This window comes from Pygoscelis adeliae, unplaced genomic scaffold (assembly GCF_000699105.1).
Source record: "Pygoscelis adeliae isolate BGI_AS28 unplaced genomic scaffold, ASM69910v1 Scaffold58, whole genome shotgun sequence".
Taxonomy (NCBI): domain Eukaryota; kingdom Metazoa; phylum Chordata; class Aves; order Sphenisciformes; family Spheniscidae; genus Pygoscelis; species Pygoscelis adeliae.
Genome location: NW_008825564.1, coordinates 1625440 through 1650109, shown reverse-complemented (window position 1 = coordinate 1650109; position 24670 = coordinate 1625440). Strand labels below are relative to the sequence as shown.

Sequence of the window (24670 nt, the reverse complement as noted above, 5' to 3'; positions counted from 1 at the left end):
AGAATAAGTTGTAAGTTAATATTACTAGTAGCCATGAGACTTCTGCTAGCTGAAATTACACTCATTTAAGCAAATGATAAGAACTCTCCTATGAAGGGTAGTAAAGCTCGTGTCGTTAGCTGGAAGATAGTCCCATTTAAAGCCTGACTGGTAAGAGTTTACAGTTGTGAATCATGCTCTGTTCACATACGCAGTTTCAGTTTCTGAAAGTTATGTTTATTTGTATGCTTCTTCCTAAGAGTGGGCTGTGAGATTTTTTTTTTTATACATTAGATTGCTGAAGACAGTAAACTCTGTGGCCTGTGTACAAATGAAGTAGAAATATCTCATCTCTGAATTGCTATGTATAACAAGACGACCATTATGAAAGTGGATGACAATGACATAAAAACTATAACACCCACCATATGGGTATATAAAACCATCAGTGTGGATCAAAGTGGTCAATATTTCCTGCTTGCCAAAGTAAAGCCACAGAATATTTTGATGCATTAATGCTTCAGAATTATAGCAAGTTTAGTCAGGCTTAAAGGATTTAACAAGATTATTTCTCATATAAAAAAAAATTAGGATTAGGAACATTAAAACCAGATTCATTTGGTACTCAAATTTAGTTTCTTCTCCAAACCATATATAAAAGAATAAAGAAAACATTAAAGAACACATACTTCACTTTAACATTTTCTACCTGCCACTGAATTTCTCAGCTTCTCAACATGTTTCCATTAAACAGCTAACATTAATGCACATCTAGAGTAAGAGCACTGGTCTGGCTATCCATTCACCTTAATATGCTTTCCCTCTCCTCACTTCAAAAAGCTACGTAGGGCAACACCAGGTTGAAGGGCAGTTGCCAAAGCAGGATAGTTCAGAATGATAATGCTCACCTCAAGGTCTTGAGTTTACAGTGGAGACTGAAGCAGGAAGCCTTTACATAAAGATCCTAGAATTGCAGAAAGAGGCTGCAATTCATTATCACCCCACTCACTTACCTGGAAGGCTCCTCTCACCCCTTCACTCTCTCCCCCTGCTCCCACACAAACTAACCCATCAGTTTAGATGTTTATGGGGATAGCAGCTAAAAATGGTGGGATGTGTTAAATGGAAGGACCTAACTGGCATTTTTTTTTCCTTTATAAATTGTAACAAGCTGGCTTTTACAAGTGTATTAGAGTCATAAGGACAAACAGAAGTAAGTTCACCTACAAATGCTTTAATTCAATGTAAGTACAATCACGCATTAAGAGTGAAGAGTACACTACTTGACAGGTTACACGTGCTACTGGCCTGCACAGGAAACATGACCGAAGACTGCACCGCCACAAAAACCAGGTAGGAAGTGAGCAATGTCCTTTCAGAGGAGACAGTATCTTAAAAGAGGAAATGAATGCTAACAGCAGCACCAGTTTTCTCTGTGCTCCATTAATTTCCTTAATTAGATGACAATTCCAAGCATTTACTCCAGTAATTGAAAAGCGCTATGCAAACCTAGCTCAACTTTACACTTCCCCCCAAGAATAACATGAAATACATGTACACGGAACATACTTTCCAGCTTTTAGCCTTACAAATTTAGTGACCAAAACTTATTTGAAGCATTACCTTTATTTTTCCTTACAAACGATTTGTACCTCCCACTGGTTTAGAAAGTTTTAAAGGATAAAGGGGGGTGTGGAGGGAAGACAAATGTTTTCTGAAGAATCTGAAAGTTAGCTTGAAAGAGATTGACTAACACAAGGAATGGATCATCTTCCCTTTATTTAAGTGAAATTTTGATTTTGCACACTAGTAAAACTGCATGCCGAGGATTCAAGTGTTTGCATTTAAAATTGACATTAATGTCAGTTTTTCTCAACATGCCGAACATGCATGTTGAACAACAACAACAAAATGTTTAATTAAGGCAAGTCTACATAAGAAAAGCTCTTCTCCACCCCGCAATATTTCTTTCCAAATTTGAGAAGTCTCTGTCTAGTTCAAAATGAACCATTCCAATGCTAGCTACAGAAGCCAAGTGTAATAGTTGGCATTTCCCACTGCCTGAAGAATATTCCTCAGAATTCCTTCATTACTCCCTTCAACAAGTTTTACTACTTTTGACCCATACAATAGAATAGGCTACTTATCTTTTCCTCCTCCTGGTTTTGAAGGTATAACTTAAGAGCATCTGACAAATTTAGTCAGTTATACTACAATGACAAAATGCTAAGCAACCAATTTCAGATACAGTCAATCTGCATCTAATACACCCTGGAAATGCAGTTCTCTCTCTCTACCACTAGATAGAAGTCTGATCAAGTTAAAAACTAAGCAGGGGTGGAAGATTGCATAATAATTGAAAAAATCCAGAATGCCTGTGTTGGAATTGTCACTAGACAAAACATTACACCCCAGGTGAATTAAAGCACGCTTGTAAGGATGCATGAAACTTCCCATCTTCAATTTATCATTACAGTCAAAGGGAAGAAGAAAGAATGGAAAGGAAAAAATCCTGTTGCTTGAAGTATGAACCATTTTCTCCTTCTAATGTGAAGACATATAGATCACAAATAGACCTGGCACTTGTGAACACCTGTGTATTTTTAATTGTTCTAATACTATTTTTCTTGTTATGTAATTAATGTGTAATTATGTTTTCTGGTGTTCTAACTCATTACTTGTCTGGCTTGCTGATGTTTGACAAGCCAAAGTAAGCTCATCTTTGAAATTAAGCATGGTCTGCAGGCCATTAAGAAAATGCTATATGGAACTTTACATAACTAAAAATGCCAAATTTGGATGTTTATCTGAGATAAAAGACAGAGAAAGGAAACATAAAATACACTAATACGAACCCATGTCCTGAAGGAGCAATGAAGTATAAACAACACTGCACTCTATTATCTGGCATCTGACGTCTGTTCACTCGAGATTCTGCATTCAGGTAGTCCTCAAATTTACTGTCAATGTAGTCGATAACTGGCTGCCAGCTGCAGAGGTTACATGAATAAAAACCTGTAAGTTATATTATTTATGTAAAAAAGTCTGTCTTTGCTAAGAAATAGATGTACACTATTTCCCCATGGCTTGCTTTTTTTTTTCTTCAATTAAGAGAATTCAACACAGCACATTTTAAGTGACCAGTTCCTCAACATACAACCGAGTTACACAGCTCTGAAGATACAATCTGCGAGTTCACTGAAAAACCCTTTCAAACACAATTACCTTCATTGTAATAGCATTAAATAGAACACTTAAGAACAGTAGCCAAAGGAATATGCTTTACTGGTCACATCTTGTGACAGCACAGAAGTCGGTTCTGCACACTGCACATGTGGATAAAGAGCCAAATGCTCCATTCACTTTAAAGGGAAAAGCTAATAGCGTTTCAACAGAGTTATAAAGGTACTTGGAACTACAGTAGTTAAAGTTTTCAGCTAACTGAAAAGTTTAAAAGCGTTAATATTTTAACTGAAGATCAAAGTATGCATTTTAAAAAAGTCACAAGGTATTATATCTCTCACACACAAAAAATACAATTCAGAATTATTGTGGGAGAACATACAAAGAATTTCTTACCAATTACTATTATCCACAGCATCTCCAAATCCTGGTGTGTCAACTATTGTAAGTAGTAACTGAACACCACCCTCTTTGATTAAAACTTTTGACTGCTCAACCTGTAAAATGAATAAAGCAAGATTAAATTTTTAGCAATTTAGCCACCCATCTTAAACAATGGGAAAAGTACTCACTGAATAAGAAGTCTGACAAAGAATTGCCAACTTTTCTGCTTCAGAGGGATACTGGGTCTGTGTTTTGCTTATAAAATCCCAATAATTTGATAATCATTAATTATTTTTGTAAGAAAAAGAGGGTCATAGTTTAAATAAAGTCAGTGATAAAAGAACCCATCTAAGTATATAGGATAGCTTAATATTTTAACTCCTGTTAAAACAGGAAAAACCCTAACCAATAACATTAATGCCAGTATAAAAAAAAAAAAAAGAAAAAAGAAAAGCTGTTCCAAGATATCCAGACACTCTGATAAACCAGGCATTATACTTGATGAAATTGTAAACTTTGGTCACTTCAAAGAAAATTACACTTTTCAAAACTAATCCTCCCCCCAAGCACCTTAGACACTACATTTCTAGTCCCATTAGTGTATTTTTAAGAACACACTTGTTCTTCAGCTAGTACAATGCTTGGGAAAGGAATCATAGAAAGTGATGGTTTCCTGTTACAAGCAAATTGGTATTGGAAAGTAATACAGTCTAGCTGCATCTGCTGAGCTAGACCTCACGTGACCGTAATGGATTGGCTCCTGTCGGCTCAGGTCACTGATGGAAACCTCAGAAGGCAACTGCATCAGCGCAAGGCATGATGCAAGACCTGGGCGTGGGAACACATGCCTCGAGTTGTAACCACCCATCTGCAGCACAGCTCGGTCAGCTTGCAGTAAGCATGTCAAACAGATTAAGCACGTCATGACACAGAAGATTTAGGCTAAACAGCAAATGGACTGCTACCCTCTTCTTTCTCCTAATATCTCAGTAATTAGCATTATCAATAATGTCAGGTGTATCTGCCTGAGAAAGTGCTGTACACCACTGTTGTATCAGTCAGTCTGGTCCACAGCAGTAAGAAATGACAAACTCATGTTAGCATGTTGGCTCTTTCCGATTGCTCACACATTTAGTCATATTTTTTTCCCCTAATATTGAGACAATTTCTACTAAATCACTAGTGACACCAATTTCTAGATATGGATTCAAGAAAATTGACCGCGCGAGCCATTTATTCAGAGCCACACGCAAGTTGGCAGACACTGATGCCACCTTGTTGCTCACTGGTTAACGTTCGTTAAGCCTCCTGAACCCTACCCGGCAAGAGAAAAGAAAGTTAAATATAACTAGGTGAACACCTGCAAAAACATTCAGTAATGAACCTTCAGAGAGAGTAGAAACTTGGATAATAAATCCTACCTGGATGATCTCTTGACCAGCTCAAGATTTGAAAGAGATCGTATCAGTGCTGCTTAAGCACTTGCACATCCCTCGTTATATAGGTGAAACAGACTCTCTCACAGCCACACCTTGACATTGTTGTAAACACTTTGCAATCACTGGTTATGTGATGCAATGTAAATCTACTAGATAAATTAACACACTGCAGAAAGTCAAACTAAATACCTCTTGCACAAGCAAAACAATCATTCTAATTCAGAAGAGAAAATACAGGAACACAGAAAACAGTAACTAACTGCAAAGAAAGCTCCATATTTAACCTCCAAGTATGCAGGATGCTATTTCTATCCACTCATCAGTAGGGATCCTATCCAAGCCAGATCAATCCCTTTCACTGCTAGGTCTCAAAAAATTAACTTGGCTACACTACGGCTGTCTACAGCATGCAATCGTCATGAGCTGGTTCCTCACCTAACAAAAAGACAAAAAAAAAAAATCACTAAGGCAGCTTCATAAAACAAGAGTCCCCAGCACTGGGCTACGTGGATGCTAGTCACAGAAGAATACAGGCTGGGGTGGACTTCAAGGCCACCCAATTCAATATCCTACTAGGCCTTACTGCAAGGTTAGGAAGGTTTAAAGAAATAATAAAAAAAAAAACCAGCACACACATACCAGCCTAAGACGCCACCAAGTTACCCATTCATTAACTGTACAACTCCTATCCTTCCGTAAGTGTTCAGCCCAAAGCCATGAAAACCTAGGAATACATGCAGTGCTTTAAAAACTTACATTTTAATAACAGTGAATGTATTTTCCCCCCCCTCAAGAGTTCTATAGAGAAGTTTTATTGCACACAATCGATGCCAGAACTCAAGACAGTAATCCCCAGTCACACAGTCAACTCAGCCAGGAGTTTACTACTCACAAGCTTTAGCACAGAGGAGATTAACTTCTGATTCCTCGCATTCTTTTTGCTATCTTGCGTATAGTAACAACAAAGCCCTCCTATACTTGCAGAAAGCTTGGTTATAAGAAACCCGTAACACTTTCAAAATACTAGAGATTATAATGTTAAGAGCTGTACTCTTGCCAAGTGCTACAAGGTATCAGCTTTATTCTCCAGCACAAAAATTCCCAGCAAGAACCATTAAATTATTAAGCACTCTCAGTGGAATGCCTTTACAAAAGAAGCAATTAATAAAACATTATCTTGAACGTGTGTTTATAACAAAGGAAAAGGAAGGTCAGGAGGTCCTCAGAAACGCCACGCCAAACATTTTTCCTGATTCTGTATGCTTGTAAAATGTAAGTGTGGCTGAATTTGTGAAGTCACCTTCTGACAAATGGCCTGCAGTAACTGAATCTCTGCAGACAGTGCTAATACCTTACTGAGTGGTGAGGATTTAAATTTATTCTTATTTTTCATAAATTCATGTAGGTATCTTGCTATCAGAGTGGGGTTTTCAAAAACCTACAGAACAAGAAACATTAGTTGATCAAATTAAATGGCCTGTGCTTGTGTTGTGGACAATCAGACAATATCCACCATATATTGTAAGCGGTAGAGACTACTGGTAAGAGACAGTAGGTGAAGAACCTGCCATAAAGCCTCTGTAAAGTTGCATTTTTCTAACCTAAATGGATGTGTCCATACATGGTCAAAGGCACAGAAAGCAGCAACATCTGGAAAAGATCCAGAAAAATCACTGTAAACTAGTGTCATTCATAGTTAAGCATCCAACTGCATCCTATCATCTGATTTACAAGTATTCCCAAGGGATTCATGGAAAACATTAGTTCAAGTCTTGGAATTTAAAACTTTTTAATAAAAGTCTCCTCCAAACGGCCATTTTCCCATGCACTCCAGTCAACTGGGTCACACAGGTCTCCTTGGCAGTTACTACACCACATTCATGACATGATGCTTGTTACAGCTTGACTACTTTTAATGGATTAAACAAGCCTTTACGATACTCCCATTTAAGATAGTCAAATAATGATCAGAGAAAACATGTTTCATACCCCATCATTTCTGAAGAAGTTTCCTTTGAATTCATCTGACATCAAATCACTTACTATTAACTGTTTTCCTGTGTTTTCCATGAAATTAATACAAAGGACCTGCCTCACAAACCGACTTCAAACTGCAATTGTTTTCAAGCCCAAACCACAGTTTGTATTTATCTATGCAAGACATTTACACAATTCCTGATTCAGTAAGTTATTCCCACAGTATAAGAGCAGGCAACTATTACCACCAAGGTTTTAGGATGCTCTGGTGGTCTGTCTCATCTCTACCCTGCAAAACTCTTGACATCCTCAGCTTAGAAAGGTTTACACTGGCGAAGAGTACAAATCCCATGGATCCAAATAGCAGCTCTCACTGTTAATTCTTTGACTTAATATTTGACTGGAATCACCTCCACATCATACACATAGTTGCTAGCACACACAATTTTCAAGGTTGTAGGGGGAAACAATTTTATCCTCACTTAGACATTGACACTGAAATAAGACAGTTTCAGTTTCCTTCTTAAAATGCCATGCTTACTGATTTTTGATTCATCACAAGAAGTAACTGAAAGCAATGTTGCACTACAAGTATACCCAAACAAACAAACAAAAAAACCTCATTAGATAAAGCAAGCAATAGTTTCTAAGGGGGAAGGTGGTCTTTAAATATATTTTATTCCGATCATATTATTTGCTAAGTCATGATAGACCCCAATTCACTACTGAAAATAGTTTTGGCTAGCCCTCGGCCACCCTCGAGCTTTAGCCCACATAGTGGAATTAGGAAAAAAAATGCAATGGCTTTTCAGCCAGGGCTCTGTTCAAGCCCTTTTTTTCCCCCCGCCTTTAGCTTTACATGCCAAAAAAAAAAAAAAAAAACATTTAAGTGAAGCTTCCTGAAAAGTAGGGGGGGGTTTCCTTCAACCAGTAAGTTAAAAAAAATCAAACCACCTCTGAAGAACTCAAAAGCTCAGGATGAACAGATCATCTAATCTTGCCACCTAAGAGATGAAAGTACTTAACTCAGATTCCACAAGCTCCACGCACAGTTTTAGTTTAATTTTTCTTATACCGATCCACCTTTAGCCAGGATGGAACTGAGTTATCTTTGAAAGATGTCTTGGTTGGGTTTTTTTGTTAGGTTGTGTGTAAATTTTTCCTATGATTTTCCCCAATTTAAAAAAAAAAAAATAATCTTCCAGTGACACAGAATCCCATCCACCATTATTTAAACTATAATTCAATGAATATAACCTGAATTGGTTTAGCTTCCCACGAAACCAATGTGTAATCAACAGTAATGAAATCACACTACATCTCTCTTCCAATAAAAAAAGAAGTCACCCTTCTACTTAGTTTTCCAACAGTCACTATTTCATAAATAAGTATATTATGCCAGAGCTTAACTATTTGCACACCTTTTCCATCCCACTTAACATGTCTTTGAAACAGATATATAAATTCAACCCTTTTTAATTCAAATAATGGTCTAATGCCCCTGCTAACAAGCTTTTGAGTCCATTTTGTCAGAGTCACTATAGTTTTACATCAAACTGATAAAATAGCCTAATGGACATGACCAAAGCTTAGAAAAAATAAATACATTGTTAAATCTAACTCAGGATGTTCAAAAGCTTTCTTCCAAATTAAAAAATTTATATTCTGCAACAAATGTGTTTTGTATTAGTATTCAAGACACTGATGTTGAGCTAACTGACAAGCAATGTCATTTAACCTTCTTAGTATGAACATAACTAACTTTTTCCTGGCCCTGTGGTAATTATTCAGTGTTCCAAGACTCGATTAAAAAAAAAAAAAAAAGCCTTACCCAAAACCCCAAACAAAAACAAACCAAAAGCCCCACAAAACAGTAACGTCAGTGGATCATAGCATTGGAGCACAGTTATTCGAGTCCACTGAATAAAAAAGCATTCAATTTTACAGCTTCTGTTTAGCACCTTGCATACCCTCCTAACTCAACACAAGGCTTAATCACTTTATGACAACTCTGTAATTACACAATCACTTCAGCCACAGCTGAGATGGTCTGAGACTGTCATTTTGCAGCTGCATTTTGAACTCTGCTAACAGCAGCAGCAATGGTGAGCACCCCTGGTCCTCATCTGTACAAAGTTAGATTATCACAAGCTATCTTCACCAAAATCTTAAACAAGTGCCTGACGTGCATCGAGAGAGATAAACAGAGCTGATGCATCCTTATTCAGCTGCTCAGCTGTGGAGGCAGAAAATACCCCACTGTAACATAATGATTTCCTAAACCAGCCACAACATTATTTGATTATTTCTTAGTGTTAGGGTTTGGGGTTTTTTAATAACCTTTTTATAATACAAAAAGCATGGTCCTTTTCTTGAGAGAAAATATAGTCGATCAATAGCATATTATTACACAAAACAAATGGATTGACTTCAGTTTCCCCAGTCTTTGACTAAATATTTTCAGTTTTATCATGCGCTTGCAGGAACACCTTCTTTGCCTATATAAGTCTAGTGCTTAAAGTCAGCCAGGTTCACCCTAGTCCCTGATATGTTTCAGAATAACAACTTATAATAGGTAAAAAAAGTACCACAAAGGATACAGGCTGCAGAAGATTGGTGGATACTTTTATACCTCAGGTCCTTACACTTATGTCAAATCCTTTAATACACAGTTTCTAAAACTAAAAGCCTGCCTTAAACAGTCAGGGGGTTTAGTGCACATCTATGTATTTCTACAGATATACTCAGTATTTTAATTGATAATAAAACATTCCATTTCCAAACAGGACTGCACCCGTGTGAGGTTTCTAAAGTACAGGCAGCACACAAAGTACTTCAGTTCAGGGCTCCCACACTTCAACAGGCTACAAGTTTCAGAACCTCAAAGTGTTGTATAGCTAAGGTACACCGAAAGACACACTGAGTATTCCTTAGTGGTTCACATCATGGCTGAACTTACTTGAAATGTAGATGCTTATGTTACAACTGTTATCACCTTACATTACTAAATTGCAAGTTACATTGTTGAAGCTGCAGTTTTTTCCCCCCAGACATACCTGTACAGTCTTTTTAATTCTGTGTGAAGGACCTGGATACTCTGGGGAATACAATTCTGTTAAGAATAATGAGTTGATTAATGTTGATTTTCCCAGTCCAGATTCACCTGGAAGAAAACAGAACTGTTTCAGTAAAACTGAGTATCACACTGAATATAAACATTTAGATTACATGTCAAGTACTCTTGAAACATAGTACCTGAAAACATGCACTGCACTCTAAGGCTTTGAGAATCTACCATCTTTTCCAATTTCAAGGAAAATGCTGCAAATCCAACTGTCACTGTTTGATTATATAGACATTCATTTTTCTGATCACATTAAGCACTGAATGCATTTAGCACTTCCCCATTGCTCCCATCACAACACACAAAGATGACATTACCCCACATTAAATTTTATAAACAAGCTATCTTCTTGGTATGACTTCCTATCATAATGCCAAAGCAGACTAAGCTATCTCCATTATTTCAAGTATTATTTGAGAGTCTTATTGTCAGGGAGGGGGAAAAAGAAGTGGGGAAGGGAAAGATTGAGATTAGTTTGGTCTAACTACTAAAGCCTCAAGAGCTAAAATGAAGTTTCAGAACTACGTGGTTTGCCTGGGAATTTTGTTGTTGTTGGGGCACGGAAGGGGGATTGGATTTTGTTTGTTTTTTGGTAATTTGTTCATAAGCAACATAAGTCAGCCTTGCTAAAGAATCTGGAGACAATACTGCCATGACAATCCAAGCAAATACAGTTACAATTCCCACAGCAAAGATTATCCCTCATTTACAGCTCTACAGACAGGAGCAAGAATTTCAGATCAACCATTGGTTACAGTACTTAAAGAGACAAGTCTTTTGCTTAGTTTTCTATTGTAAAGAAACTACTTCAACAAGACAGCTCACACTGGCATGAGAACTAAAGAAAAAAGTATATGAAAACAATGTTTTCTGTTTAAGTTTTCATATGCAGTGCTGTTAGTACATTGACCTAAACAGAAACAGTCACACAGAAATTTGCTCTTAAGCTAACAAGTTTGGGTGCAAACTACATACTGTCACTGAGGGAGGAGAATGAGCTGCACTGCCCCCACACTTTGAAAAGAAAAAAACCTAACCCGCTAATCCCTCCATCCCCAACAAATAATGGTTGATTTAGACTAAACTCAGAAAGCTTCAAAACTTGAGATAAGTGTCCAGGGTTAATGCAAGTAATCAAGAGCTACAAAACAGAAAGTAGTTACGAACCTCAGTAGACAAGACCTTGTCTCCACTGTAATAGCTGGCTCGATTTCATACACAAGCTAGCTTACACACATCAGCCATCTCGATTACAATGGTGTAGCACAAAGTCTCTGCAGTACCGAACAGAGCAATCTGATTAGCTATACTGTAAATGGATTAGCAGCTCATGAAACATTACAACCAGAGCTCCTGCAGGCTGGCTACGTTATTAGTAGTGCTTGTTCTTCAAACCCCACCCTGCCTGACAGATGAGCTAACCCATGCTGAAAGCAGGGTCTGGCTACAACTGGGAAGATGGGCTGCGGCAGCCAAGGAATAAGGAGATACTCAAGCTGTAACCTCAGGATAGCAGTGCTGGGAACGCTAAGCCCAACACGACAGCGATATGTGAGCCAGAAGGGACAGGCTTGCTGACAAGCATTTCATCACTACCACTGCAGATTTTGCCTTTTTCTGTGGTCAGATGCATTAGACATTTCAGAACTACGCGGTAAATACAGTGCCTAGAAGTGTCTTGTTGTAAGGGACGCACGTCTTCTACTCTGCACTTGCAAGATCTTTAGGGCAGGGTCAGCTGCAGCTGAGAGCGCTGCATCTGAGAGGCTTCCCTACCAAGTTTGCAACAGGAAGAAGCTTCTGAAAAGCACAGCTTTCCAGCCTCACAGCTGCAGCCAGTTTGAAGCTTAACCTTCTCCATCTCACAACTCTGCTCAAGATGTACATATCATTCCAGTTAAACTGAAGAGTTTTTTTATCCACCCTACTGAACGCCTCAAGGGGAGGGCTCCGATTTTGCAATGTACAATTCGTATCCTTTCAGCAAACATTGCTTTTTTAGTTGACCATAATCTCGCAAAAGGCTCCCTACTGCACTATTGAAGAAAGATTTGTGTATCAGATTCTACTTCAGTATACAAAAAGTGTTGTCCCTTCTGTTAGCACTATTGCTGGTCTTAACATGCTACAGAATTTAAAGTGGAAAACACTCAGAACAACCACTTCTCCCAAAAATCACAGTGCTTGGTCAAGCTGCCACTGAAAGTCAACATATGGAAATAAGATTTTCAGCTTTGAAAGAATGTGATGGAAAACCAGCAGCTCGCCCTAGATGGTTCTTGCAGCTGTGGCACTCCATACGAAGTAGTTCCTGAACTGCTGAAGCATTACTCCCTGACAGATTTGAGGTTTGTTCCCCCCTGCCTTACAGTAGCAAGGATGGGAAGGCAGTATTGAGCTGCAATTAGTGAAAAGACAAGTATGCTAAGGATATTTATGCACCGCTTTGTTCCCAAAGGTGCCCAGCCTCCTAGATGCCCCCACCCATGCTAACTTTAATCAGCCAGTGCAGATTATAACAGTCCAGACTGCTTAACTGCTACCAGTAATTGAGGTATTACATGTAAGAGTTTACATCAATACACCAATCCTGGATGCAGTTGTGCCTTAGACCATGTAACAGTCAACACCTATGATGGTAGTAAAAGGCTCTACTATCAAATAAAACAATTACACTGAAACTGTAGGTAAAAACCATAACTGGAACATTCAGTATTGTACTATGGGGAGTCATGCTGCTTCCACTGGAATTAAACAGGAATTTCTCTGCTGACTACAGGGGAAGCAGAATTAAAGAAACCAAGTGTATTTGAACAATTCTAGCAGCCTTTTTGGACACACCAAAATATTCTGATCTTGGCTAGAAATATGAAAAAAACCCCAAAAACCAAACCCACAAACAAACCCCTCTGTTCTTCTCATGTAGAACCTTGCTCAACCCAAATTCACCTGAAAGGATTCCCTACTGGAAAGGCTGGGAATACAGCTTCCAAGGATGCAACGGGCTATGAATACGACAAACAAAACACAAGAGAACAGGGAAAACAAGTGGAATTTACTTTGCTTTAACTTGAAAAAGAAAAAAAATACACATCCCATAATAAAATGCATCTTCCCACTCTCAGTAAGCATTTCTGATGAGATTTTGCCCTTTTGCCATTAAATGAAGTGGCATAAGGATGCAACATAATAGAATCATAGAATAGTTTGGGTTGGAAGGGACCTCTAAAGGTCATCTAGTCTAACCCTGAGGTGTGGGCAGGGACATCTTCAACTAAGTCAGGTTGCTCAGAGCCCTGTAACCATTTCAGCAGTAATAACTTCCAATCGCTCAATGCATCATGATGCAGTTAGAAGACATAAGATATTTCTAAAAATCACTCACTCTAAATTAGGCAGCTAGATCCATTTTCAGCATGAAATGTTTTGTTTCAAAAAGAAAAGAAAAAAAATACTTTGACTTTGCAGGGTAATCCTGAATCCAAGAGTTTCACTATTTTTGGTACACAGCTACTGCTTTTACCTTGCCCTCACTCTCCCACTGTTTCATATACGCTTCAAGTTCTTCTGAACAAATACACGGTTCTTTTTCTTCATTATTTTGTGTCTCATGTTTTTCAGCAAATTAGTGTTTCAAAATTTCAACATTTTCTCAAGCTGTTTTTCCTTTACAGTCACATTCAATTACACGGAGCTGGCCACTCTTGTTGGTAGAAATACGCATGTATCTTTACTAACATACTCCTGTCTGTCTTGCAAAGGACAGAATCTTTTGTCAGCCCTTACAGGACTAGCGAAAGTTCCAACTCTTCTCAAGTCTATGAATTTCTAAATGGCTGTACAAACATTGGAGCTTTTCTTATACACTTGGGTTAACAATTAGCTGTTGACAATTAGCATCTTTATACAGACAGCCCATGGCACATCATTTAAAATTAACCTTGGATAGCAAAATTTCTTCTTCTGTGAACAAAACACCGATGAAGAACTTCCCTTTTTCTCTACACAGATGAGACTAGCTGTAACATGAGAAGGAACACAAAAAAAAAAACCCAACACATTCAGTTGTTTCTTTTATATCTCAAAAACATTTTGGGGGATCAGAAGAGACCACCAGCAGCCACTGGAATGGTTTGCAAGCCATGGTAAATAGTCTCCAGAATAAAATTAAAGCAGATAAGTATGGAGAATTAACAATTAAAAAACTGGAACAATTACGTGCAATCCATGGGAATGGGGGAAAGCAGTGCTCCAGAGATGAAAAATAAAATAAGCAAGCAACTCACGTTGTTCTCAACTGAGCTACATAAATCTTTCACCTTCATTTCCAAGTCACTCCCTATAAACAAACCAGAAATCCTAATCTGTGATAACCAGTTAGAAAATCTCACAGCTAAGTTGCAAGTGTTCAATACATGGGGTTTTTTTCAGTTCAACTTCTATCCATCAGCTCTTGTTATGACTTTACTACTACAAAGAAACTTAAACTGCAAGCATCTCCTCCCTATGATAATAGAATTGAATTGTTATCCTTAAATCTTAATGATGCTGCTTTTTTCACCGTTCATTGTTGCGGCACGTTGAGAATGTGGCATATTTCCAACCTCCTCCAACTTTTCAGCCTCCGCCATTCTTACCCAAATACCTACAACAGAAGTAGACAAGCAGTCCAGTCCAGCTTCCAGCTTTATATGTAACTCCTATTGGAGACTGCTATTTTCTCATTCATATATTACATCTCCTGATAATGCACCATACTACATCTTCTAGCTACCACATCACTCTGAAAATCCAGGATCAGTTTTCTACTGCATTTTTAGGATCTTGTTTTCTAAAATCCAAGCCCTGAACTTAAAAGCATGACTTACATTCTTAGATTTATGACCCCATGTGAGAGTTCATTAAACTTATCAAGTGACCAAGATCACTAACTGATACTGAATATTCTCAGTGTGCTCTCTGCATGTTTTATTTCCTACCTCTTCATTAAATAAGAAAGAAATTACTCTTGCAGAAATCACCAGAAGTTTTTCTATCCTTCACTAACAATTACTTGGCTATCTACCAGTCAAACAGTATTTCATGCTCATGCCTCTTGACAGTCAACTGCACGTCTGGGAATGTGACCACACGTTCTATTTCTATTTAGGAATTTCAAGTTGCTTTCCCAAGCTCCAGGTGGGACTAGAAGACTGTCTAGGAACCACCCACTTGGAAGAAAAAAAGCTTTTGGCAATTGCAGTATTGTAAACTGAGACTTCAGTTGAATTGCTCAAAGTATGCTTCATGTATCGTCACCAAGATGACCCAGTCTCCGTCGCTGTACCTATTAACTGAGAACGGCAGGAACTGCAGATTTAGAAGGTGCATTAACTGCTAACAACTCTGGTAGGCGAGAGAACATAACTCATCCCAGTGGGCCTTGTAGCTTATTAGAGACAAGCCACTAACACCTAATGTCCCAGGGTAAATGGGTTTTCTACAAATTGCACAATTATTTTTTTTTTCCAAAGCTTCCACTGCATTCTAAGTAGAAGTCTGTATTTAGAGTTCCTTGATACAAACAGTCAAATGCAAGCTGCAGTTGCTTTACTGCTTTATCAGAATGAAGATATCCAACAATGTGTTTCCCCTCTGATGTGAGGGGACAGTGATTTTTAGTGCATTTGATAGCCCCAAAGAGTTATTACAAAGGGATCAAATTCAACAGAAAAATGCTGTACTTCTCCACAACTTACATATACAGAATGGTTACATCAAAGCATATTTTATTTTTAGCAGGTGAGCCAGTTTTTTTCATGGAATTTTTTCCATTTTATAAATTCTAATTATTGTGACAGTTTTTGCTTAAAATATAATCCCATCAGTTTGATGCTGGTGACTCAGAGATGTGTAAAAAGCTTGTCAGAAGACATAAAAAATAATGCATTTTGTCTTCTTTCATCCTTGTACAATTCACAGTTTATGTGCACAACAGCACCTGCAGCTTTACGCAAATGTGCAATGGCTTTGATGGCACTGTAACACACAGGTTTTTTTGCTTTTATGCAGAAAGGAAGCTACATGAATAATCAAAGAGCCTGAACTACACCAGATGGTATGATGGAACTGTCCTCTCGCCGAGGGGGAATGATGCTTTGCCATGTCATTATAGATGACCACAAAAACGGAGACTACAAGATGCTTTTAATTTTAAGTCTGATTTTAGAAGCTTTCGTAACAGCTAGTTCCTGTCTTCAGCGCTCTACAAAATACGAACCAATATTTTGATAAACATACAAGAACATCCAAATGAAACCCATCAGGAGGGGGGGTGGGAGCAGCACTGTGCTACACAGCTGCTCCTTCATATATGCAGTTCCATGTAGGACGGTGTCATGTGAAACCTTGCAAAAAGTTCAACTTTGTATTTTATAGACATTTATAAAGGAAAGAAAGCCAAAGCTCCACCATTTTACAACTTGAATTTGGAGCATAAATTACAGAATTAACATCTGTTAGAGCCACAAAGCTGATCCTAGCAAAACAGAGGAACAGGTAAGTCTACTAGTGATAAATTCACTTTTGCCTATCAGTAACTGCATCAACAGCAACAAAATTTCAGCATTCAGGATACAGTAAGACAATTTAGTCAACTTTTAGAGAAAAATTTACGTTTTAAGTGCAATAACTGAGGACATACTCTTGGCGTATCGTTCTTGTCACAGATGCCATTTAAGTAATTCCGAAAAAGCCATTAAAAGCAGGGAAGTACTTCAGAAGAATACTGAAATAGATTCTAGATAGCATTTTTCAAGTACTATTATTTCCCCTCAAAGCAGAAGCAGTTCTAGCTTTCTACAACTGACAGATTAAATGGCCATGAAACAATGGCTTAACTTCACAGGTGAGATTTTGGCTGCTGCCAAAAGAAATGGTCCCTTACTCCCAACCCATCACTTGCACTAGAATTCATAATGCAGCATGGTGAGGGAAAAAGCGATCCAACAAACCAGGGCAGTAGGGGCTTGAGGATGGGAAAATGAGTGAAAGAAGACACCAGACAGATGAGGTAAGTCAAATCTGCAGGTCTCCAAAAATAGGGGAGGGTAAACGTAAAAATCTGCATTTAAAACTAGACCTCTTCTCTGCAACAAAACAACCACCAACAATTCACAAGTCGAAGAATTTGTGGCACTTCATGAAGAAAGTCACATTTGCTCTAATTAAATACATAGGCTTTGCTCCTGATAAATAGCATGTCTGCAAAGTAGCCATTTAAAATAGGATATTTTACTTAATTAAACATGAGGCAAAGGAAGCAAGTTTTCAGCACTTTAAAAAAAAAGTTCTAGTCTAGTAAAAGCAAGGAACCGAAATCACAAGTTTCTCTTCATTTTTAGTTCTTCAACATGACTGCAGATGAAAAAAACACCCCACGGCATTGGTCCACCCATATCTAGTACCAACAACAGCTGAAAATTGACAACCTTGGCTTCAGCATCCAAGCTTGCATGGAATTACAAGTACACAATTAGCGGCTGCAGTCCAGGCTTGCCAAAGCTTACACCTTGCTTTGTTTTCCATATTAAACTCCTATGTCTGATCAAGCTGTAGTCATACTGCAATGCAGTTTCAGAGACGTTACAAGCAACAAGAAGTTGTCAAAACTGACCTACATGGAAAATCTGAATGCACAAGCTACCTGTGAAGTAACTGGGTTAAGGGATTCAACTGGAAATGACAGAAGCTGCAGAGCTCCAGGACAACAAATCTTCTATGGTTAAACCTCATAACCAGCATAGACCTGGAATTTTCACAGGCTTTGACAAAGCCAAAATAAAGAGCCTTCACAAGAAAAGAAAAAACGCATATTGCTTCAAAATTAAAGCAAGAGGAGCAAAAACAGTTGTGAAAGATGCTAAAGAAGGATGCTTTCTTTAAGGCTAGGAAAGCATACATCTGAGACCACCACTGCTTGGTCTGGAAGAATTATACGTCTAGAGAAAGCTGCAGAGCTCGACTTACTCTCTGGAGACATATACAGTGACAAATATAATTTATTAAATTTCCCAATTATATGAATTAAAAAAAAAAGAGAGAAAGATGATAGGAACATGAAATTTGTAACCTATACATTACTATTGACAACTAATTGTACAGCATTTCCAGTACATACATTTCTAACATTTGCTGACTCAAGAATGAAAGGTATATTAATCAACAGATCACAGATTAGTCACAGTAGGATCTTTCATTACTCGGGCAGAAATAAAACTCATACAGCTATCTACATGCTGATGAGAAAATAACAAAAGAGTGATTGGGTTTACTTAATCTTTAAGACTGAAATACTTGGTACAGATACAGGGTCAACACCTTAAAGACAGTATAGCTTGCATTACTTGCATTCTACTTAAGAACAAGAAGTATTACAGATCAACTCGAGCAAAAGGAGAGAAAGGTGAAGCACATTAGGCAGGATGTTACTCAAAAAAACCAACACCGAACTGTTACATCTAAGGCATGAATATCACAGAAAATTTCAAAATGACAAAAAAGAAATTTTGTTTTAATTTACATGGAAACTAGTAAGTCTCTACAGAACTCTACAAAGAGCACCTACATTGACTTACTCAACATTGCATCAGCTCTTACCTCGAAAATTTACACATGAACACAATAAAAACTACTGGAAGTGTTGATTGCTCTCAAAATATCCCAGGTGGGACATTCTGCTATTAAGCCAATCCACAAAAATCTGTCAGAGGACTGAACTTAGAAGTTTTCTAGTGCTAGTCAAAATTTCTTTCAATACCTTATACCTTCTCTCTTGATGCCTTCTCTCCTTAAAGCCTTTGGGAGCACTTGTTATTGCAGGCAGCACAACGGAAACTATGTTAGGACGAGATACTTAACTGGCACAAGTGGAAAGAGAAAGATACAGATAGCTTGACAGAATTCTACAAATTTACCCCAGTGATATTATTTTGGGGGCAATAAGGAATGAAAAGTTAGGGCAATGCCATTTGCAAGTTAGGATAATTCTGCTTTTCAATATTTAGTCTAGTGTCAGTCAAACAAGGAGCAAAAGGATCACAGAGATCGTCTCTGCTGGATACACTGCTGCCACTTCTAAGCAACCTTGGCAAAATACACAAATTCGATATCTCAATTACGTGGGGGCGGTTACATGCCTTTGTTACCATTAGACAGCCTCCACTGTAGTCATAAAACTGGGTATTTTATCTCTAACAAAGGCTGAGGTAGGTTGGAATAAGCTTGTGTTGTCAAGACTACACCCTTTTTAATATGGTGACAAGAACTGTTTTGCTGAAGTGCTAAGCCATTGCTTCCAAATTGCTGCCACCACTATTTAGTTTTCTAATACTTACTTAGAGGAAAACTGAGCCACTTTTGTAGCCAACAACAGAAGCATACATTTACAAAGCTGAAAGGAAAACAGATAGGTCTGATAAGGTGATATCCTAAGACCTGTCTAGTGTGCTTGCTATGTTTTGCAGCGGATGACCGTGAAGGACAGACACAGGAGGTGGACCAGGACTCCTTCTGGAATTCCTGCCAGCTAGGGAGGACACAGCCCAGAGCCAAGGACACAGAATCGGGTAAGTCACAGGGTTGTCCTTTACAGAAGGTGAGGATGATATACAATAAGTTTAGGCAAAAGAAACACAAAACGTAGTTCTTAAAATATTTTCTCACGTAAATTCTTAAATCATTCAGTCAAATGCAATGTAAAAGAAAAAAAAAACCAAACCACTGACTTGGTAAGTTAGTGAAAATCTGACATCCTCTTTTCTCTCTCAACGTCTGCTGAGTGGTCAGCTATTGGTTTCTGCTATGCCTGGCACTGATGTAGCAGAAAAGTGGTGAATAAATACTTGCCAATAGTCAGTTTCCTCTAAATTAGCAATTTTGTATATATTCCACATTTTTGTCAGCAGTGTATGCCTCCAAGACCTAAAAAATAAAGAAATCTTGCAATTTCTCCTCTACTACAGTGTAATGATATCCCTTCAAATTAGCCTTTTTAATACAAAATATCACAAAAAAATCTCACCTCATCTCCTATTTCAATATTTATGCTATCTAAGGCTTGGAGTTTCACTGTGGATTTTAAAGTTACTTGCTTTTGTAAGGCTAGCAACACAAAATATTCTAGCAATTTCCACATTCGGTAAGTTAGAATATGAGGATACCATCTTTGCGGTACTATGGATTTTCATTTTACCTGAACTTCAAAATCTGAATTGAAAAAAGTCTCATGTTGCTCTCCCACAGCAAAAAGCTTCCCACTCCTCATGTGCCATCTTTAAGAATTTGCTTGAGTAATTGTCAGATTCCTATTCAAGTTTGTTGTTGAAAGTGGTATGTCATATACTTGTTCATACTGAAATAGTAATTCTACTAATGAGACTTCACAAAAAATTTAAGAAAAGCTTCAGTGATGCATGGAAGTCCAAATAAGACACATCTGATTAACATATATTTATTTATAGTTTAACGTATGTGAAAGCTCCCCATTTAATAAAAACTTGGGGAGTCATTTGAAAATACATACAAATAAGATTTCCATACCCCACAAATGTTTCGTTTGAAACACACATCCTAAACAGCTGATTTAGAGCTAAGACTATATGGTGCTAAATGATGTGTTATTTACAAAACTTTAAGTTGTTCTTTTTAAAACAAGGAACAAAGACTTGCCTTCCTCCTACACCACATTGGGCAGCTGCAACAACCAGTGCTTCAAAGAAGTGTCAACTCAAAAGCACATTGCCAAAGTGCAGGGTTATGCATCCATTAACATCAGCTGATCTGATGCATGACTTCAGCTGAGCAGTGCTACAGGTTGTGCTCTTCCCCTGGGCTCTCAAAGATTTCAGACACATACAGAATCCACAAAATACAATTTTTGAACATCTACCTAGGAATATTTTTCAATCACATCCTACAAGACTGACTTGTGCATAGCTTCATTTAGTATTTTTAGTATGAAAGTATCCATAGGATAAGCTCCTCTTCCAACTATAGAAATCTTAAAATTCTTCAAGGAAAAATATCTCAGACATAAACATAGATCTTCCATTACAACCTCCACAATATAGTCAGTAATTATAATGCTGAAGATTTTTAGCCAAAAGCAAGCATTATTTCAATGCAACCGAGGCTCATTTTGACAAGTTTCTGAAACAGATACCTAATCACTGTCATATCAACCAGTACTGCCACCAAAAAAAAAAAAAAATTAAATCTCAGCCCCCATGCCACCCCTTCTTTGTGCTGACACAGGATTTTTCTTTCGCCATGCTGCAAATGGACTGAAGATTAACCTTCCTTGCAGCTCCCAGAAAACTCTCCAGCTGGATTCACACACTAGTCCAATTTGGGACAAGAGCTATTAGTTCTTTCAGCAGCAGCACAGACTTAGGCCAGGTTAAAATCTGAACTTCAGCCTAGAGAAACAGCTGCTATTGTTGGATCACAGTTTTTCCTAATTAAACCGGAACAACACTTCATAAATGCCACTGAGGCCAGTATGCCTCTTCAAGCACTTAAAAATGATGGAGACTCATTTCTGTACTCTTATTTACGCAACCAACACCCTTCAACAACCAAACTTTCCCATTCAAGCATCTTCAAAAGGTTGCCCAGGTTGCCCACTATATTAAGAAACTGTGTGAAAAGGGAATTCCAGGATCTGTAAAAAAAAAAAAGAATCAGTGAAAAAAGACAGCTCTACAGAAAAACTAGTCGAAAAGAGGCTGACCACATATGGAATGCACAGTTTAATTTTTTCCCCTTCACTCTGTTCTGTTTTTCATTAAGCAAGAAAACCCTTCAAGTTGTTGGTTTGTTTTTTTTTTTTCTCTCAACAAAAGTACTCAAGCCTCATTTTCCTAAAAGTCACTGTAACCTGGTTTGGGAGGAGAAGCTGGCAAGCGCACAATACTGAAATGAAAACAGTCATCTACATTTTACAGTTTTTAAAGATGTGTAATTACTGAAAAGCTAGAAAGAATGAGAAAAAACACAAACCTTGAAATAAACAAGTCCAATACTGACTCCATTGCCACATTAAAAAAGTGGTTTTCTGTACAGTGTTTTATCCATTAGCATCTGTGACGCTAATCGTCCTTGCCATGTTCCAATGGGAAACCTCTCAAAGGAACCAGCAATCTTGGAGACAGCAGCTCTAGTTATTTTCCAGCGGTAACTTTATGCTGGTCACGTTACAGATCTACCAAGATTAAAATGATCGAAGGAGGGCTAGAAAAAGACAGTTTGCCACATCAGATTGATCAGTGGAAGAAGAGCCGTGTCAAAGAAATCCACTGGTATCAATATGAGAAAAAAGCAGCCTGATGAGGTAAAGAACTGCAAAACAGGGTCATGGCTAAGGCAGCGACTGCCAAGGAATTTGCATCGATTCTAATATTTTTGAAAAGGAAGATGCAAGTCTGGATTCTTCCTAGCCATTTCCAAATACTACGGCTAAAATAGGTCATCGTGCAGTACAACATCCTTGTAAGAGGGTGTGGGCGGGAAACTTTTACAGTTTCAATAACATCAGTTATTTTTCAAACTTACTATGATGAAAATAACAGGGCAAGTTTTTGTACTTGAATATCCATAGTGTTATTGGGAACTCTGTTCTCAAAAGTAACGGCAAGACAACAGCCAAGTCAAGAACACAAAAATGAAGGCCTAAATGAAGCACCCTAGAAGATAGGGAACGATGAAGGTAGGAAAAGGATGAAGCCAGCCGATTCATAGTTATGTTGCACTATAAGGTGTCTCAAACATCAATGCTCATCAGAAGGTAAACCAGCATGCAAGCACACATGAGAATCAACAGAAAACCTGGGGGTGGGATGAGGGGAATTGGGAGAAGAGAAAGTTGGAAAGCCTTTTAAAAGCATAAGGAAGCTTGAATAAAGTTGAAAAATAAACTGCTAGCTGTATCTGAAAATAATAGCTGTAAGTAGGCAGCCCAAATCTATGCTGCTTCTGAACAAAACTTCTCAACAGTGAAGCACTCAAGCCACACAGACTAATCAGAGAGAAAGCAAGGACAGAGTCCCAAATCGAATATCATACCAGGAGAGCAGTACTATTCACCCCAGCATCCAATTATGCGGGAGTGAAATAGTCCTACAGAAAAATCAATCAGAAAGCTGTGGAAAATGGTTTTAGGCAAGATTCAGACTTCAGCAAAAATCTCTGCTGCACTGAGCTGTGTTACAGTGTACATCAGTAAGCCCTCTGCTCTCCTAAGAATACTCCTTCCAAAAATATACTCACCATAAACAACCACAACAAACTTCCTCTTTACAGTATGTTTCAGGTTAACTACTTTTTACAGTTTGGTCTAAATTCATCTGTACTGTAAAATAACGATCAAGGTTGTCACTACCACCCCTGCAAAACATCATCTTTCCTTCCAAATTTCCATGAAGTTTTTTTTTTCTCCCCCCTCATGTCTAATAATGCTTCATTTGAATTATAGGCCTAAATTGCTCCAGACATAATTCAGGTACTGAAATGACCAACAGACTTATTTGTAATTGGACATAACTTGCTACTTTTACCACCAGAGTTACATTTCACAACATCCTCCACCCCCTCAATCAGAGATGCAGCACTGCAATCTCTGAGGACGCTGTACTTTTTCTTTCAACTATACAGGTAAGTTGAAAAATAAGAAAATTCCTTCTCTATTAGCTAACTTCCTAACTACTGGAAAAGGAGCATCCTCCTGCCTCTAGCACCCTGCAAAAAGAATATGAGATGCATACTCTTGTCTCTTCTTAGATTTAAGGGCTTCCCCTCTCCCCATCACGACCGTAAGCTGTGTCTTTTCTGCTGCTTAAAACAATCCCGAAGGACTGGACAGAAAGTTAGCATATTTCTGGGTCAAAATTTTTCCTAAAACATATCTAGCTATGATTCTGAAAGGAGCCGTTTAAAGCGTATGCAATGAAGATTCAAGTTGAAACACTTCTTGAAAAATAAAATGCTTCAACTAGCCACTCCTGAAGTCCTTGTACCAGGCCTACTGAAGGTATTTCAACAAAAAGCAAAAGGACCCATTACCATGAGTGGGGGAGATCACAAAGTGACCTGGATAGCTTCTTCCAGTCCCAAAGTATAGATTTTTTTTTAAATTATTATTTATTTATATATAAATAGCCCATAAAGAGCTACATTAAGATCTTTAAAGTAATCGGACAACAGTAATGTCTGCAGCACAGGGAGAAATATAAAGGCCGTTTTCAGCTATAGTGCCTCTGATAGCAGATACAAGATAGTCTTTCGTATTAAATTCGTTATTTCAAATCAGGTCAGATTTGCTCAGAGCTACATTGACTTCACAGCATTTGTACAGAAGCACAAAAAATTTGGTCACACCTTTTATTACCAACTAGATTTTAAAGAGACTTTCACTGGTTTCTTTTTGCTGTTAGGATCAATTTCCTAATCTTAAAGATCATTACCACTATTGGCCTTAACTCAGCAAACGTTTGGAAGCCCCTCGAGTCTACTACAGACGTACCGTACCTGCGTTCCTGCGTGCTTCTTC

The 24670-nt window shown here is 38.0% G+C and overlaps 1 protein-coding gene across 2 annotated transcripts in view; it reads right to left on the bottom strand.

The window, feature by feature from the left end:
• Positions 1 to 24670, bottom strand: part of SEPT7 (septin 7) — a 69797-nt gene that overhangs the window by 18837 nt on the left and 26290 nt on the right. For both annotated transcript variants that reach the window (XM_009332406.1, XM_009332405.1), the window contains exons 3-5: positions 10019 to 10125; positions 3559 to 3659; positions 2835 to 2969 (exon numbers count right to left, since the gene is read on the bottom strand). In XM_009332406.1, the coding sequence (XP_009330681.1) occupies positions 2835 to 2969; positions 3559 to 3659; positions 10019 to 10125 (343 nt within the window). The remainder of the gene's footprint in view (positions 1 to 2834; positions 2970 to 3558; positions 3660 to 10018; positions 10126 to 24670) is intronic.